This window comes from Lepidochelys kempii, chromosome 4 (assembly GCF_965140285.1).
Source record: "Lepidochelys kempii isolate rLepKem1 chromosome 4, rLepKem1.hap1, whole genome shotgun sequence".
Lineage (NCBI taxonomy): Eukaryota > Metazoa > Chordata > Testudines > Cheloniidae > Lepidochelys > Lepidochelys kempii.
The window spans coordinates 88063943-88078538 of NC_136383.1; the positions used below are offsets into that span (position 1 = coordinate 88063943).

A 14596-nucleotide genomic window follows, 5' to 3' on the forward strand; every position below is an offset into this window, starting at 1 on the left:
GATATCAGCTAAAGTCACCACTGCCTGTGGGAGACGGTGCTAGTATTCAGTTCAATTGCCTGATCTGCAAACACTAGTGCCCGTGTGCCCCCCATACCCCTTGTGCCAGCTCTCTGCCTTCTTCCTTCCAGGGCTGGGACTGCCACCATGGTCTATGAATACCTGGCTGAAGTTAAAATGTATGGCTTTAAACTGGGGTGGATTAAAGGGAGTGATTTCCATATGCTTGGAGTATGCACTCACAATAGCACCTTTATGCATTGTATCTTTTGCAGCTGCAAATGTGGCCCTCACCTCCACACCAGCAGAGGCTGAGCCAGATGAGGAGGAGAAGAAAGGGAATGCAGGATGACATGTTTCTAGAGATCATGCAAGCCTCTGGAGCGGCAGACACTGAACAGAGGTAATGGAGGATCACTCTCTGACGAAATGGGCAGGGACACTGAAGACAGGAGAAAAGCTCAGGAGAAGGAGCATGATGCACAGCAGATGATGGTACGCATATCCTTCAGATGCGCTATCTATTGCCCCACCGCAGTTCAGGAACCCCACTGCAGCAAAACCATCCACTATCTCCAGCACACTGCCCAACTCCAAATTGTTTCCTGACTGACTAGTAGCAGTCAGGCATTAAAAGCTTCCACACAGTGATCACAACTTGCTTCTCCACTGTCAGGGCAGGTCTCATTTGGGTGTTGCTGTGCAGGAGGGCTGGGACGAGTTCCGCACACAGTTCCAGGAAAGAAGTGGCCTTGTGCATCCAAAAGTTCTGCAGCCACTGCTTGTCATCCCATACCTGCATAATGATGCGAACCCCATCAGTGCTTGTTTCTCGAGACCAGACCAGGGCTCAGTCATGTTCAGTTGCTCTGTGACTGCCAACAGCAACTGGGAATTGTTTTATTCCATGGCTTCCAGCAAGGCTACTTGAAAGAAATTGTCACATTCTGTGCGGCAGCTCCAGAAATACTGCAGGGTCAGGCACATTGTGTTCGCAACGCTCATATACACAGCTTGTGTACACTACTGCTTAAGTCGATGTAACTTGCATCACTCTGAGGTGTGAAAAAGCCATCCCCCATGAGTGATGTAAGTTACATTGACTTAAAGCAGTGTCTACAATTACACGACGGAGAAAACTGTATCATGGGACATTCATGCCATTTTCCCAGTCACCGCTGCGTGAATGTTTTTCCCCCTTGCAGCATTGCAAAGCCTACCCAAAACACCCTGCGCTAGATGGCGATGAGTTGCACAGTGGGCTAGCTACTCATGGTGCACTGTTCTCTGCATTGATGCAAGCACTGGTAGTGAGAATGCATAACACTGACACAAGGAGCATAAGTTAGTTGTGTACGTCCACACTAATTACTGTGGCAGCTGACATAACTTAGATTGACTTAATTTTGTAGTGTAAACATACCCTTGCTCTTTTCACTTAGTATTTTATTATTGAAAAAGTTTGACAGTAAAAAGAATATAAATTAAAAGATTTAAAAGCTACTGTGGAGGCTATCCAAAGCAGAAACAAAAATTGAATAATGTAAGAACGTACTTTATATAGGTACTGTGAACCTCATCATGCACCACTGATGTCAATGAAAGCTTTGCCATTAACTTCATTTGGATAGTATCAATCCCTATAGTATTTCCCTTCACCCCATAATGGACAAACCAACAATTCCCTTCACCCCATAATGGACAAACCAACAATCCGTTAAAAATAGAATTGTACTCGTCTTGTATAAGCAATTTGCTTCCATGCCCCCAGAGGTTGGAACTATCCTATTTAAAATATTTACAAGTAATTCTGAATTTGTGTGTTTTATGTTGCCACTTTCAGTCCTTACAATCTAGTCTCTACATAGATATGATTGTCTAAACTGACACAATATGCCACCCTCATACAAGAATAAAGCTTATATATGGAAGCAACAATATATTTAAGTTAATTACAATGTTTCTATTGAGACCATATTTCCAGATAAAATATATTTTTATTAAGTCACAGTCTTAACAATCTTATTGCAAAATACTGTTGATGGGAGACCAAGTGTAGCAAAGTTCGAAGTTTAATTCTTCCATGTCATTTTATATGTTCTTTATGCCTTATTGGTGTCCATAATGGAATCTGGGAAGTACAGGATTTTCTTCAAAGTTATATGAATGGAATGCTGTAAATCAGTCAGCAGGGATGCATTATAACAGTATAGGTTTCCCCTTTCTAATTCTATACATAACACCAATAAATACTTGTCACATTATCTTTTGAATTACTAGATACTATTAAGCACTATTCAAATTAAACATTTTGAAGGACAACCAAGATGAATCCAAAAATACAGTTATCTGACATAGATCAGCTTTAATATGTTATAAAAAATGAATGTAGCAGAGTACATAACCTACTTTGACCTAAACTTTTAATAATTGTCTGTCACATTTATCAGAGTTTTCTTAAAGAGATTAATCCTCACTACACTTACCTAGTAGCTCTGTATCCTAATAAGGCCCTGTGTCACATCTCTTTAAAAACTTGAACTCAACTGTATGAACGATTCCAGATTTTGTTCTAATCTTTTAAAAAAAAATTTAAAAAAAATTGAAAAATATCTCCAGATTTAGTTTGGAAATAAGTAAAATAGAACTATTGTGTAATATTTAGTACATTATAATACAGTACAAGTTTAAAATCTCTTATTTCCATTACTTTTCATTAACATTGGCAAAATAAGTTTTAAAAGTATAAATGGTATTCCAGAAGACTAGACTATTTTTATTAGAAATGACACACAAAGTAAATTTATAAAATACAATTATTGATTTGACACTGCTCTTTGTTAAGAAGAAAATTCTACAGCGAGGATAATAATCCATTCTGAAAATAAACTGACATTCTGCAAGACATCGGGTGTATAAAAGCAATGACATGTAAACAGAAAACACTTGTAAAAAAATCCAAAAACACATGGAAATCCACCAGAAGCATAACAAATATACTGTGCATCAACAAATCTTTAAAAAAGTCCAAACCTGTTTTTGTTCAATATTCGCTCATGCTGTAGTATGTACATATTTCTGAAGCCATATCTGATTTAAGCAAATTTAAATAAGCAGAGAAATCAGAAGTTGATAAATCAGTTATTCTTACTCAGCTTCCTTCTTTTGTACCATAAATTTATATAGCTATTATACTAGCTTTGCAAAACTGCCATGCAACTTTGTTATAATGCATAAATTTTGTGCCTCGACTGGCAATGAAAAGCACCCATAAAAAAAACACCTTGTCAACCCCAGATAAATGGGAGAATAGAATTTTCAAGTCTGATTGTATGACACGAACACACACAAATTCACAAGTTATCACTGATTTGAAGCGAAGTCAGAGGCAGAATTCATGTCAACCTTCATAATTTTCAAAAGTCCTTGAAACAAGTTAATCCTTCTATTACTGGTTTAGTTTTAAGACTATCCCAGGTATGGTTATTCCTTGAAGCTCACATTTCTGGTTGGGGGGAGGAAGAAGAAATTTTAAAAATATAAACATCTGCTTACAGTATTTTTATCCATTCAACCAAGGGTAAAATATATAATAATATTACCTGCTTCATAGTTTATTCCTAAATTACTAGAATCAGCCCATGATATCACCCACAGAATTTATTTTAATATACATTTTATTCTTGACACATTTGCACAAGCACTGGACAAAAGTAAAATGTAAGCCAAGGACAAGTAGAAAGTTATTAGGTTAGACTAAATGGCTTATAAAAAGGGGAAAAATTCCCAGTGCACAGTATAAAACAACACAATTGACAAAACATACTTCCACTGTGGAAAGCTGCAAGGAAGGGATAAATAAGAAGTAAAAGTGATCAGAGAGAGAAAGTGAAAAGTTCATGGGCAGGTCTGATTGCCAAGAAACAATTATGCATTGGACTCAGAGCTGCGATCAGACAAATCTTAAATTTGTGTATGAAATCAGAAATTTCAAGAGTATTTGGATTCAAGCAAAGTCCATGGAAAAAGTACAGATATGAAATGGTATCTCTTCTGTTAACTTTGTGCAATTTCGGGATTCTTGGTTCCTCTCTGATCTAATTAGACAAGTCAGCTGTGGTAGCATACCTGGTTACTAAATACTTTTTGAAAATAAACAGAGCTCAACTCACAATCCTTTCATTTTGACTTTTCACTGAGATGCAACATGTAGCGGCGGGAGAGGTGGGTCACACAAACCTGTAACCAGGTTTGTACCATTGACAGGTCATATCTAAAACAACAATGCTTTGTAAAAATGTAGAGACATATATGAGTGTCCTGCAAATCTCCTGGACAGTAAAAGATGACAGGCTAGCTACAGATTCTGATCTACCTATGATAGACTGTGCCTTATCATGACCTTGAACGTTCAGACCTTGGCAATCAGAAATGGAAGAGTCCCCAAGATGCATCTTGGGAAGCTGGCAGTTTGTGCTTGAATCTTTCAAAAAAATCAAGGTTTTTTCTGCTTAGTAGCTTGGGCCTTGGCTTCCTGAGACCTCTGCTAATACAGAGGCCCAACACCTTCCAGGTATCCTTCAAATCAACCTAAAATAAAGAACAACATCTTGGCCTGTCCCTTACCTCTCTTGTGGAAGGTAGAGGGTTGGATAATGGATCTCAAGAAACAGAATGTGACCACACTCCTTTTTGCCTTAATGAGATTGTCCTCTGCCCAAATCCCCATTTAGCAAACTTTCAATCGGCTAAACTACCTACTGAAAGCCAAAAATCTCAGGCAGATATCTATGGGTATCAAGTGCATCGGAGGATTTCCACACTCGAAGCTAGGCCATTTCCAATCCCTCAGACTGAATTCTGTACAAATTTGCAAGGGGAGAGAACTGATAAACTGGTATGACTTTTTCCAAAACTCATACTAGTATTTACCTATGTATCTATGCTATCTACCTTAGTATAAGATTCCTATAACAGTGTATGTGTTGTTAACAGGTAGCTCTGAGTATGGGTTGTTGCTCTTCATTCTCAGAACATCCCAGTGTTAGAATCGTGATTCAGAGGTGCTGAACTATTAGGCTTGTCCTTGACCATCAATAATGTTACCATCAAGTGCTAATGTAAAAGGTAGAAGTAGTCAGTGGCACTCTTTAGCAGCGTGTGCTTGCATTTTGCCACCTTACACATGGCTAGAGTGGTATATGGATGGATTGGATGGATATGATTTCTGGCTGGGAGCCCATAGTGGTTTTCTGCATGAGTTGGATGACCCTAGCCTCTCTCTACAAAAATTAGGAGCGTGGCTACTCTGAGGTAGAGAGGAAGGATTGAAGGCTGTCTTCTTCAGTACCCCAAATGTCGTGACATAAGAAATTCCTCCAGCTTTCAGGTTATCAACCTGACAAATCATTCTCAACTTTCCATGTAGTAGTTTCAGGTTACTAGATGAGATGATCTGTGTATCAAATGTGGAGCAGCTGTCAACCCTGGTCTTTGTGAGGCCATTAATGCTGAGAATATCAGAGGAAGGTGTGGTGAAGAGAGTGTTTAAGTGAGGTTTACTATAATCTCAGAGTAGCCTCTGTGCTTGGACAATATCTACAGCTGACTGGGCAAGATGCAGGGCATATGTCACCAAAGCTGAAGAAAGGAAACAAATTGATTAGACTGCACAAATACTCAAGCTCCGGCCAGTACAGGACACTGTGGATATGTTTACATAGCAACCAGACACCCGAGGCTGGCCCATGGCAGCCAACTTGGGCTCACAGGGCTCTTTCATTGTTGCGTAGACTTCTGTATTCGGCTGCATCCTGAGCTCTGGGACCCGCTCTCACCTTCCAGGGGACCAGAGCTCAGGCTGCAGCCTGAGCCTGGAAGTAGACATAGCAATGAAACAACCCCGCAGCCTGAGTCCTGTGACCCTGAGTCAGCTGGCACTGGCCAGCCATGGGCTTTTCTTAGCTGTGTAGACATACCCTATACAGTAACTCCTCGCTTAACGTTGTAGTTATGTTCCTGTAGTTACGTCCCATTCCTCAGACGTTCTTGTTAAACCCTGGATTTATGCTGGAAAATGGCCCACCTTGATCATCATACACATTGTAAGGAGAGTGATCACTTTATATAAGCTATTACCAGCAGGAGAGTGGGGTGGGGGGAGAGAAAACCTTTTGAAGTGATAAACACCCATTTTTTCATGGTCTGTGTGTATAAAAATATCCTCACTGCATTTTCCACTTTTATGCATCCGATGAAGTGAGCTGTAGCTCACGAAAGCTCATGCTCAAATAAATTGGTTAGTCTCTAAGGTGCCACAAGTACTCCTTTTCTTGTTCCTGAAAAACGCGACTTTAAGCGAAACAATGTTAAATGAATCCAATTTCCCCATAAGAATTAATGTAAAGGGGGCGAGGGGATTAGGTTCCAGGGAAATTTTTTTCACCAGACAAAAGACTATATTTTTATATATATATATATATACACACACACACATACACTCACACACACAGACAGTACGAGTTTTAAACAAACAATTTAATAGTGGTACATAGCGATGATGATTGTGAAGTTTGGTTGAGGTGGTGGAGTCAGAGGGTGGGATATTGCCCAGGGAATGCCTTACTGCTAAATGATGAACTAGCAATCAGCTGAGCCCTCAAGGGTTAACCCATTGTTGTTAATGTAGCCTCACACTCTACAAGGCAGCACGAATGGAGGGAGGGGAGACAGCATGGAGCAGGGGGTTGGACGAGATGACCTCCTGAGGTCCCTTCCAACCTTGATATTCTATGGCAGACAGAGACACACACCGGTGTCAGAGAGAGAGAGAGAGATGCGCATTGCTCCTTTATGTATGCTGACCCCACTCTAAGTACACTGCCTTTTTAAGTAGATCAAGCTGAGACGGCAGCTGCTGCCAGGAAGGTCTCTCTGTCTTGAGCCCTATCATGTGTCCCCCCTGCTCTATGGAAGATGGGGTAAGCAGGGTGTGGGAGCAGGGGGACACCCTGACATTAGCCCCCTTCTCTCCCACCCTCCGCACAGCAAGCAGGAGGCTCCAGGGAGCAGCTCCAAGTCAGAGGGCAGGAGCAGCACATGGCAGTGGGGGGAGGGACAGCTGAACTGCCAGCAACTGATAGCTTGCTGGGCGGCTGCCGGACAGGGAACTTAGGGGAGCGGGGAGCTGATAGGGTGGCTGCCGGTCCACCCTGGTTCCAAGCCCCCACCAGCTAGCTCCAAGGGGCTGCTCTTCCTGCAAGCAGTGGACAAAGCAGGAGGCTGCCAAACGATGTAGTGTCCATCTTTAAAAAAGGGAAGAAGGAGGATCCTGGGAACTACAGGCCAGTCAGCCTCACCTCAGTCCCTGGAAAAATCATGGAGCAGGTCCTCAAGGAATCAATTCTGAAGCACTTAGAAGAGAGGAAAGTGATCAGGAACAGTCAACATGGATTCACCAAAGGCAAGTCATGCCTGACTAATCTAATTGCCTTCTATGACAAGATAACTGGTTCTGTGGATGAAGGGAAAGCAGTGGACGTGTTGTTCCTTGACTTTAGCAAAGCTTTTGACACTGTCTCCCACAGTATTCTTGCCAGCAAGTTAAAGAAGTATGGGCTGGATGAATGGACTATAAGGTGGATAGAAAGCTGGCTAGATTGTCGGACTCAACGGCTGGTGATCAATGGCTCCATGTCTAGTTGGCAGCCGGTATCAAGTGGAGTGCCCCAAGGGTCGGTCCTGGGGCTGGTTTTGTTCAATATCTTCATAAATGATCTGGAGGATGGTGTGGATTGCACCCTCAGCAAGTTTGCAGATGACACTAAACTGGGAGGACAGGTAGATACGCTGGAGGGTAGGGATAGGATACAGAGGGACCTAGACAAATTGGAGGATTGGGCCAAAAGAAATCTGATGAGGTTCAACAAGGACAAGTGCAGAGTCCTGCACTTAGGACGGAAGAATCCCATGCACCGGTACAGACTAGGGACTGAATGGCTCGGCAGCAGTTCTGCAGAAAAGGACCTAGGGGTTACAGTGGACGAGAAGCTGGATATGAGTCAACAGTGTGCCCTTGTTGCCAAGAAGGCCAATGGTATTTTGGGATGTATAAGTAGGGGCATTGCCAGCAGATAGAGGGACGTGATCGTTCCCCTCTATTCAACACTGGTGAGGCCTCATCTGGAGTACTGTGTCCAGTTTTGGGCCCCACACTACAAGAAGGATGTGGAAAAATTGGAAAGAGTCCAGCGGAGGGCAACAAAAATGATTAGGGGACTGGAACACATGAGTTATGAGGAGAGGCTGAGGGAACTGGGGATGTTTAGTCTGCGGAAGAGAAGAACGAGGGGGGATTTGATAGCTACTTTCAACTACCTGAAAGGGGGTTCCAAAGAGGATGGCTCTAGACTGTTCTAGAGCAGACAGCTGCAGCAGCACAGGAGCTAGCAAACAGAGCTGTAAACAGGGGAGTTTGAGTGGGAGTTCTGTTGGAGGAGAAGGTATTTGTGATTGTTTGGCTTTGTATTGGTAGTATTTGTATGTGTAGAGGCTTGTAGGGGCTTTGTGCTGGAAGAGAAGCTGAGCCCTGATTAGGGGGCGGGGCTTCACTGACTAGGGGTCCTATAAAGGTAGCAGCCAGTCAGGCAGCAGCACAGACAGCTGCAGCAGCACAGGAGCTAGCAAACAGAGCTGTAAACAGGGGAGTTTGAGTGGGAGTTTGAAAGCGGAGTTTGTCTTGTGGTGCTTGTGTGGGGTTTGGTTTTGCTGTGGGTGGTGGTGTTTTGGTGTGGTTTGTGTTTCCCAGATTAACAGGATTTAGGTGGGAAGGCTATGACAGATTCAGAGGTGGCAGTGGGAGTGACCCATGCAGCAGATGACACAATGAAGATGACTGGATGTGGAAGCTGTGGTATGTACATGATCCTGGAGGGGGCACCTGGTAAGAGTTTTGTCTGCATGAAATGCCGTCTGATAGAGCTGATGGAGGAAAAGATCAGAGGTTTGGAGATGCAGGTGGAAAGTCTGGTAGAGTTTAGGAAGGGGTTTGAGCAGATTATGGAGCAAAGACATGAGGTATCTGAAGGGAAAAGCTCAGACTTGCAGATGGAAGCAGGACTAGGGAATTTTGAGGGGAGACTGGGTGAGGAAAGTGGTCAGTGGAAGCATGTGACTAAAAGAACTAGGCAGAGGAAAAGACGGGCTAGTGAAGGAGAAATAGAGCTTCAGAATAGGTTTGCAGAGTTGGAAAATGAAGAAGGGGCTCAGCAGGTAGTCACTGAAGGTGACAGGGCAAGGAAGAAGAGAAGAGCGGTTAGTCCTATAGGAAAAGGGGAAGAGTTAATGGAGATTACACCAAATATGAGCCCCAGGAGGATACAGGATGGGTTAAAAAGGATTACAAGGGAGAATGGGAATGGAAAAAACTTGCAGCCAGAGGGAACAGGGGATAGACTGGAGAATAGCACCGTCACTAGGAAAAGGCAGGTCTATGTGATTGGGGACTCTTTATTGAGAAGAATAGATAGGCCTGTAACCAGAGCTGATCCAGAAAATAGGAGGGTGTGCTGTCTTCCAGGTGCTAAGATACGGGATGTAGACCTGAGGTTAAAAAGGATTCTAAAGGGAGCGGGAAAGAATCCCCTAATTATCCTTCATGTGGGAACAAATGATACGGCTAGATTCTCACTGGAAAGTATTAAGGGAGACTATGTTAGGCTGGGGAGGACGCTTAAGGAAATTGAGGCTCAGGTGATCTTTAGTGGGATTTTGCCTGTTCCTAGAGAAGGGCAACAAAGGTGTGACAAGATTATGACTATCAATAGATGGCTTAGGCAGTGGTGCTATAAGGAGGGCTTTGGGATGTATGGCCATTGGGAGGCATTCATGGATAGAGGACAGTTCTCTCGGGATGGACTTCATCTGAGTAGGGAAGGAAATAGACTTCTAGGATGGAGGCTGGCACAACTGATTAAGAGAGCTTTAAACTAGGAATTTGGGGGAGATGGTTGGGAGATGTCCAGGTAATCTCCACGCCAGAATTTAGCATAGAGTGGAAAGAAAATGAAGTAAGAGTGGATACAGCTGTAGGTAGGAGGAAGGGCAGTGTAGATACAAGTCTAATAGGTTATACTGGTAGTAAAATAACCGTGCCTAATAGGGTACAGAATGTGAGTGAGGCCAAACAGCAAAAATTAAGATGTTTGTACACTAATGCAAGGAGCCTAGGTAACAAAATGGAGGAACTAGAGTTACTGGTGCAGGAAGTGAAACCAGATATTATAGGTATAACAGAGACCTGGTGGAATAGTAGTCATGATTGGGCTACAGGTATTGAAGGGTATGTGCTGTTTAGGAAAGACCGAAATAAAGGTAAAGGTGGTGGAGTAGCACTGTATATCAATGATGAGATAGAATGTAAAGAAATAAGAAGCGATGAAATGGATATGACTGAGTCTGTCTGGGCAATAATTAAATTGGGGAAGAAAACTATTAGAGCCTCCCCTAGGATAGTGCTTGGGGTGTGCTATAGACCACCGGGATCTAATTTGGATATGGATAGAGCCCTTTTTAATGTTTTTAATAAAGTAAATACTAATGGAAACTGTGTGATCATGGGAGACTTTAACTTCCCAGATATAGACTGGAGGATGAGTGCTAGTAATAATAATAGGGCTCAGATTTTCCTAGATGCGATAGCTGATGGATTCCTTCAACAAGTAGTTGCTGAACCGACTAGAGGGGATGCCATTTTAGATCTGGTCTTGGCGAGTAATGAGGATCTCATAGAGGAAATGGTTGTAGGGGATAATCTTGGCTCAAGTGATCATGAGCTAATTCAGTTCAAATTGAATGGAAGGATTAACAAAAATAAATCTGCAACTAGGGTTTTTGATTTCAAAAGGGCTGACTTTCAAAAATTAAGGAAATTAGTTAGGGAAGTGGATTGGACTGAAGAATTTATGGGTTTAAAGGTAGAGGAGGCCTGGGATTATTTTAAATTAAAGCTGCAGAAGCTATCGGAAGCCTGCATCCCAAGAAAGGGGAAAAAATTCATAGGCAGGAGTTGTAGACCAAGCTGGATGAGCAAGCATCTTAGAGAGGTAATTAAGAAAAAGCAGAAAGCATATAGGGAGTGGAAGAAGGGAGGGATCAGTAAGGAAAGCTACCTTATTGAGGTCAGAATATGTAGGGATAAAGTGAGACAGGCTAAAAGTCAAGTAGAGTTGGACCTTGCAAAGGGAATTAAAACCAATAGTAAAAGGTTCTATAGTCATATAAATAGGAAGAAAACAAAGAAAGAAGAAGTGGGACCGCTAAAAACTGAGGATGGAGTGGAGGTCAAGGATAATCTAGGCATGGCCCAATATCTAAACAAATACTTTGCCTCAGTCTTTAATAAGACTAAAGAGGATCTTAGGGATAATGGTAGCATGATAAATGGGAATGAGGATATGGAGGTAGACATCACCATATCTGAGGTAGAAGCGAAACTCAAACAGCTTAATGGGGCTAAATCGGGGGGCCCAGATAATCTTCATCCAAGAATATTAAAAGAATTGGCACAAGAAATTGCAAGCCCATTAGCAAGAATTTTTAATGAATCTGTAAATTCAGGGGTTGTACCATATGATTGGAGAATTGCTAACATAGTTCCTATTTTTAAGAAAGGGAAAAAAAGTGATCCAAGTAATTATAGGCCTGTTAGTTTGACATCTGTAGTATGCAAGGTCTTGGAAAAAATTTTGAAGGAGAAGGTAGTTAAGGACATTGAAGTCAATGGTAAATGGGACAAAATACAACATGGTTTTACAAAAGGTAGATCGTGCCAAACCAACCTGATTTCCTTCTTTGAGAGAGTAACAGATTTTTTAGATAAAGGAAACGCAGTGGATCTAATTTATTTAGATTTTAGTAAGGCGTTTGATACTGTGCCACATGGGGAATTATTAGTTAAATTGGATAAGATGGGCATCAATAGGAAAATTGAAAGGTGGATAGGGAATTGGTTAAAGGGGAGACTACAACGGGTCCTACTGAAAGGTGAACTGTCAAGTTGGAGGGAGGTTACCAGTGGAGTTCCTCAAGGATCAGTTTTGGGACCAATCTTATTTAATCTTTTTATTACTGACCTGGGCACAAAAAGTGGGAGTGTGCTAATAAAGTTTGCAGATGATACAAAGCTGGGAGGTATTGCTAATTTAGAGAAGGACAGGGATACCCTACAGGAGGATCTGGATGACCTTGTAAACTGGAGTAATAGGAATAGGATGAAATTTAATAGTGAGAAGTGTAAGGTCATGCATTTAGGGATTAATAACAAGAATTTTAGTTATAAGCTAGGGACGCATCAACTAGAAGTAACGGAGGAGGAAAAGGACCTTGGAGTATTGGTTGATCATAGGTTGACTATGAGCTGCCAATGTGATATGGCTGTGAAAAAAGCTAATGTCGTCTTGGGATGCATCAGGAGAGGTATTTCCAGTAGGGATAAGGAGGTTTTAGTACCGTTATATAAGGCACTGGTGAGACCTCACCTGGAATACTGTGTGCAGTTCTGGTCTCCCATGTTTAAGAAGGATGAATTCAAACTGGAACAGGTACAGAGAAGGGCTACTAGGATGATCCGAGGAATGGAAAACTTGTCTTATGAAAGGAGACTCAGGGAGCTTGGCTTGTTTAGCCTAACTAAAAGAAGGTTGAGGGGAGATATGATTGCTCTCTATAAATATATCAGAGGGATAAATACCAGAGAGGGAGAGGAATTATTTAAACTCAATACCAATGTGGACACAAGAACAAATGGATATAAACTGGCCACTAGGAAATTTAGATTAGAAATTAGACGAAGGTTTCTAACCATCAGAGGAGTGAAGTTTTGGAATAGCCTTCCGAGGGAAGTAGTGGGGGCAAAAGATCTATCTTGCTTTAAGATTAAACTCGATAAGTTTATGGAGGAGATGGTATGATGGGATAACATGGTTTTGGTAATTAAATATTCATGGTAAATAGGCCCAATGGCCTGTGATGGGTTTTTAGATGGGGTAAGATCCAAGTTACCCGGGAAAGAATTTTCTGTAGTATCTGGCTGATGAATCTTGCCCATATGCTCAGGGTTTAGCTGATCGCCATATTTGGGGTCGGGAAGGAATTTTCCTCCAGGGCAGATTGGAAGGCCCTGGAGGTTTTTCGCCTTCCTCTGTAGCATGGGGCACGGGTCACTTGCTGGAGGATTCTCTGCTCCTTGAGGTCTTCAAACTACAATTTGAGGACTTCAATAGCACAGATATAGGTGTGAGGTCTTTTTTAGGAGTGGTGGGTGAAATTCTGTGGCCTGCATTGTGCAGGAGGTCAGACTAGATGATCATAATGGTCCCTTCTGACCTAAATATCTATGAATCTATGAATCTATGTTCTCAGTGGTAGCAGATGACAGAACAAGGGGGAGATTTAGGTTGGATATTAGGAAAAACTTTTTCACTAGGAGGGTGGTGAAACACTGGAATGCGTACCTAGGGAGGTGGTGAAATCTCCTTCCTTAGAAGTTTTTAAGGTCAGGCTTGACAAAGCCCTGGCTGGGATAATTTAATTGGGGATCGGTCCTGCTTTGAGCAGGGGGTTGGACTAGATGATCTCCTGAGGTCCCTTCCAACCATGATATTCTATGATTCTATGATGTTATAAGGGAGCATTGCAAAACTTTAAAAGAGCATGTTCCCTAACTGATCAGCAACGTAACAACGAAACAACGTTAACCGGGAAGACTTTAAGTGAGGAGTTACTGTATCAGCTCAGCGGCACAGACATGCCCCAGCTCCCCCTTACTGGTGAAGAGGTTTAATGGTTTTAGAATTTTAAATCTATGGATGTATATGGCAGTCCTGTTCTATAAGCAAAATTCCAGGAGCAGGAATCCATTGTAATACTCTGCTTTTGGAGAATAACTAGCATTTCATGTTTTCAGTCAATACTATTTATTTTGTTTAAAACACTATAAGAGTGTAACTATCATTTGAGTGTTTAAATATTTCATATGCACCAAAACATAAAATGCTGATTTCCTGCCCCCCATTTCAATCTAAAAACAGCTGTATTTAATTCTTCTGTGAACACTTAATCTTGACAAAAATCAACAAATTACTTACTTTTCTGCTGCTGCTCGATCGGTTGTTCTTACAATTGCATGCTCTGGAGAATGGGAAGGAGATCTCATTGTTGAACTAAGTGGAGATGAGGTATGTACAGAAGATGTGGACAGACCATGTCGACGCATTTCCTGAATTGCGCGCTCTCTACCAAGTAGACAAAAATTTTATTAAACACTAATTTGTATGCACTTTTATCTTTATTACCACTATTAGCATTCATATTCCACCACATCATAATATTTCTCTGTAGAAATTATTAGACGATAAAAGAAAATGAAAGGTGATAATTTAATTGGATATCATATACACATTTTAAATAAAAATGTCTCAATTATATTTAAGGGACACAGTTCGCTTTTTAAAATTAATTGTTACTTTTAACATTTAAGGATATGATAAAAGGTTAGAAAAAAATTCTCTACTTTTTCAGTTTGTTTACTTTGTGAATT

The 14596-nt window shown here is 41.7% G+C and overlaps 1 protein-coding gene across 4 annotated transcripts in view; it reads right to left on the reverse strand.

Annotated features, from left to right (window-relative positions):
* Window positions 1-1985: 1985 nt before the first annotated feature.
* Window positions 1986-14596, reverse strand: part of CEP135 (centrosomal protein 135) — a 107823-nt gene continuing 95212 nt past the window's right edge. For 3 of the 4 annotated variants that reach the window (XM_078852530.1, XM_073341979.2, XM_073341981.1), the window contains 2 exons: window positions 14145-14291; window positions 1986-3505 (listed from right to left, as the gene is read on the reverse strand). In XM_078852530.1, the coding sequence (XP_078708656.1) occupies window positions 3484-3505; window positions 14145-14291 (169 nt within the window). In that variant the 3' untranslated portion in view covers window positions 1986-3483. The remainder of the gene's footprint in view (window positions 3506-14144; window positions 14292-14596) is intronic. The other variant, XM_073341984.2, reaches the window with a different exon arrangement.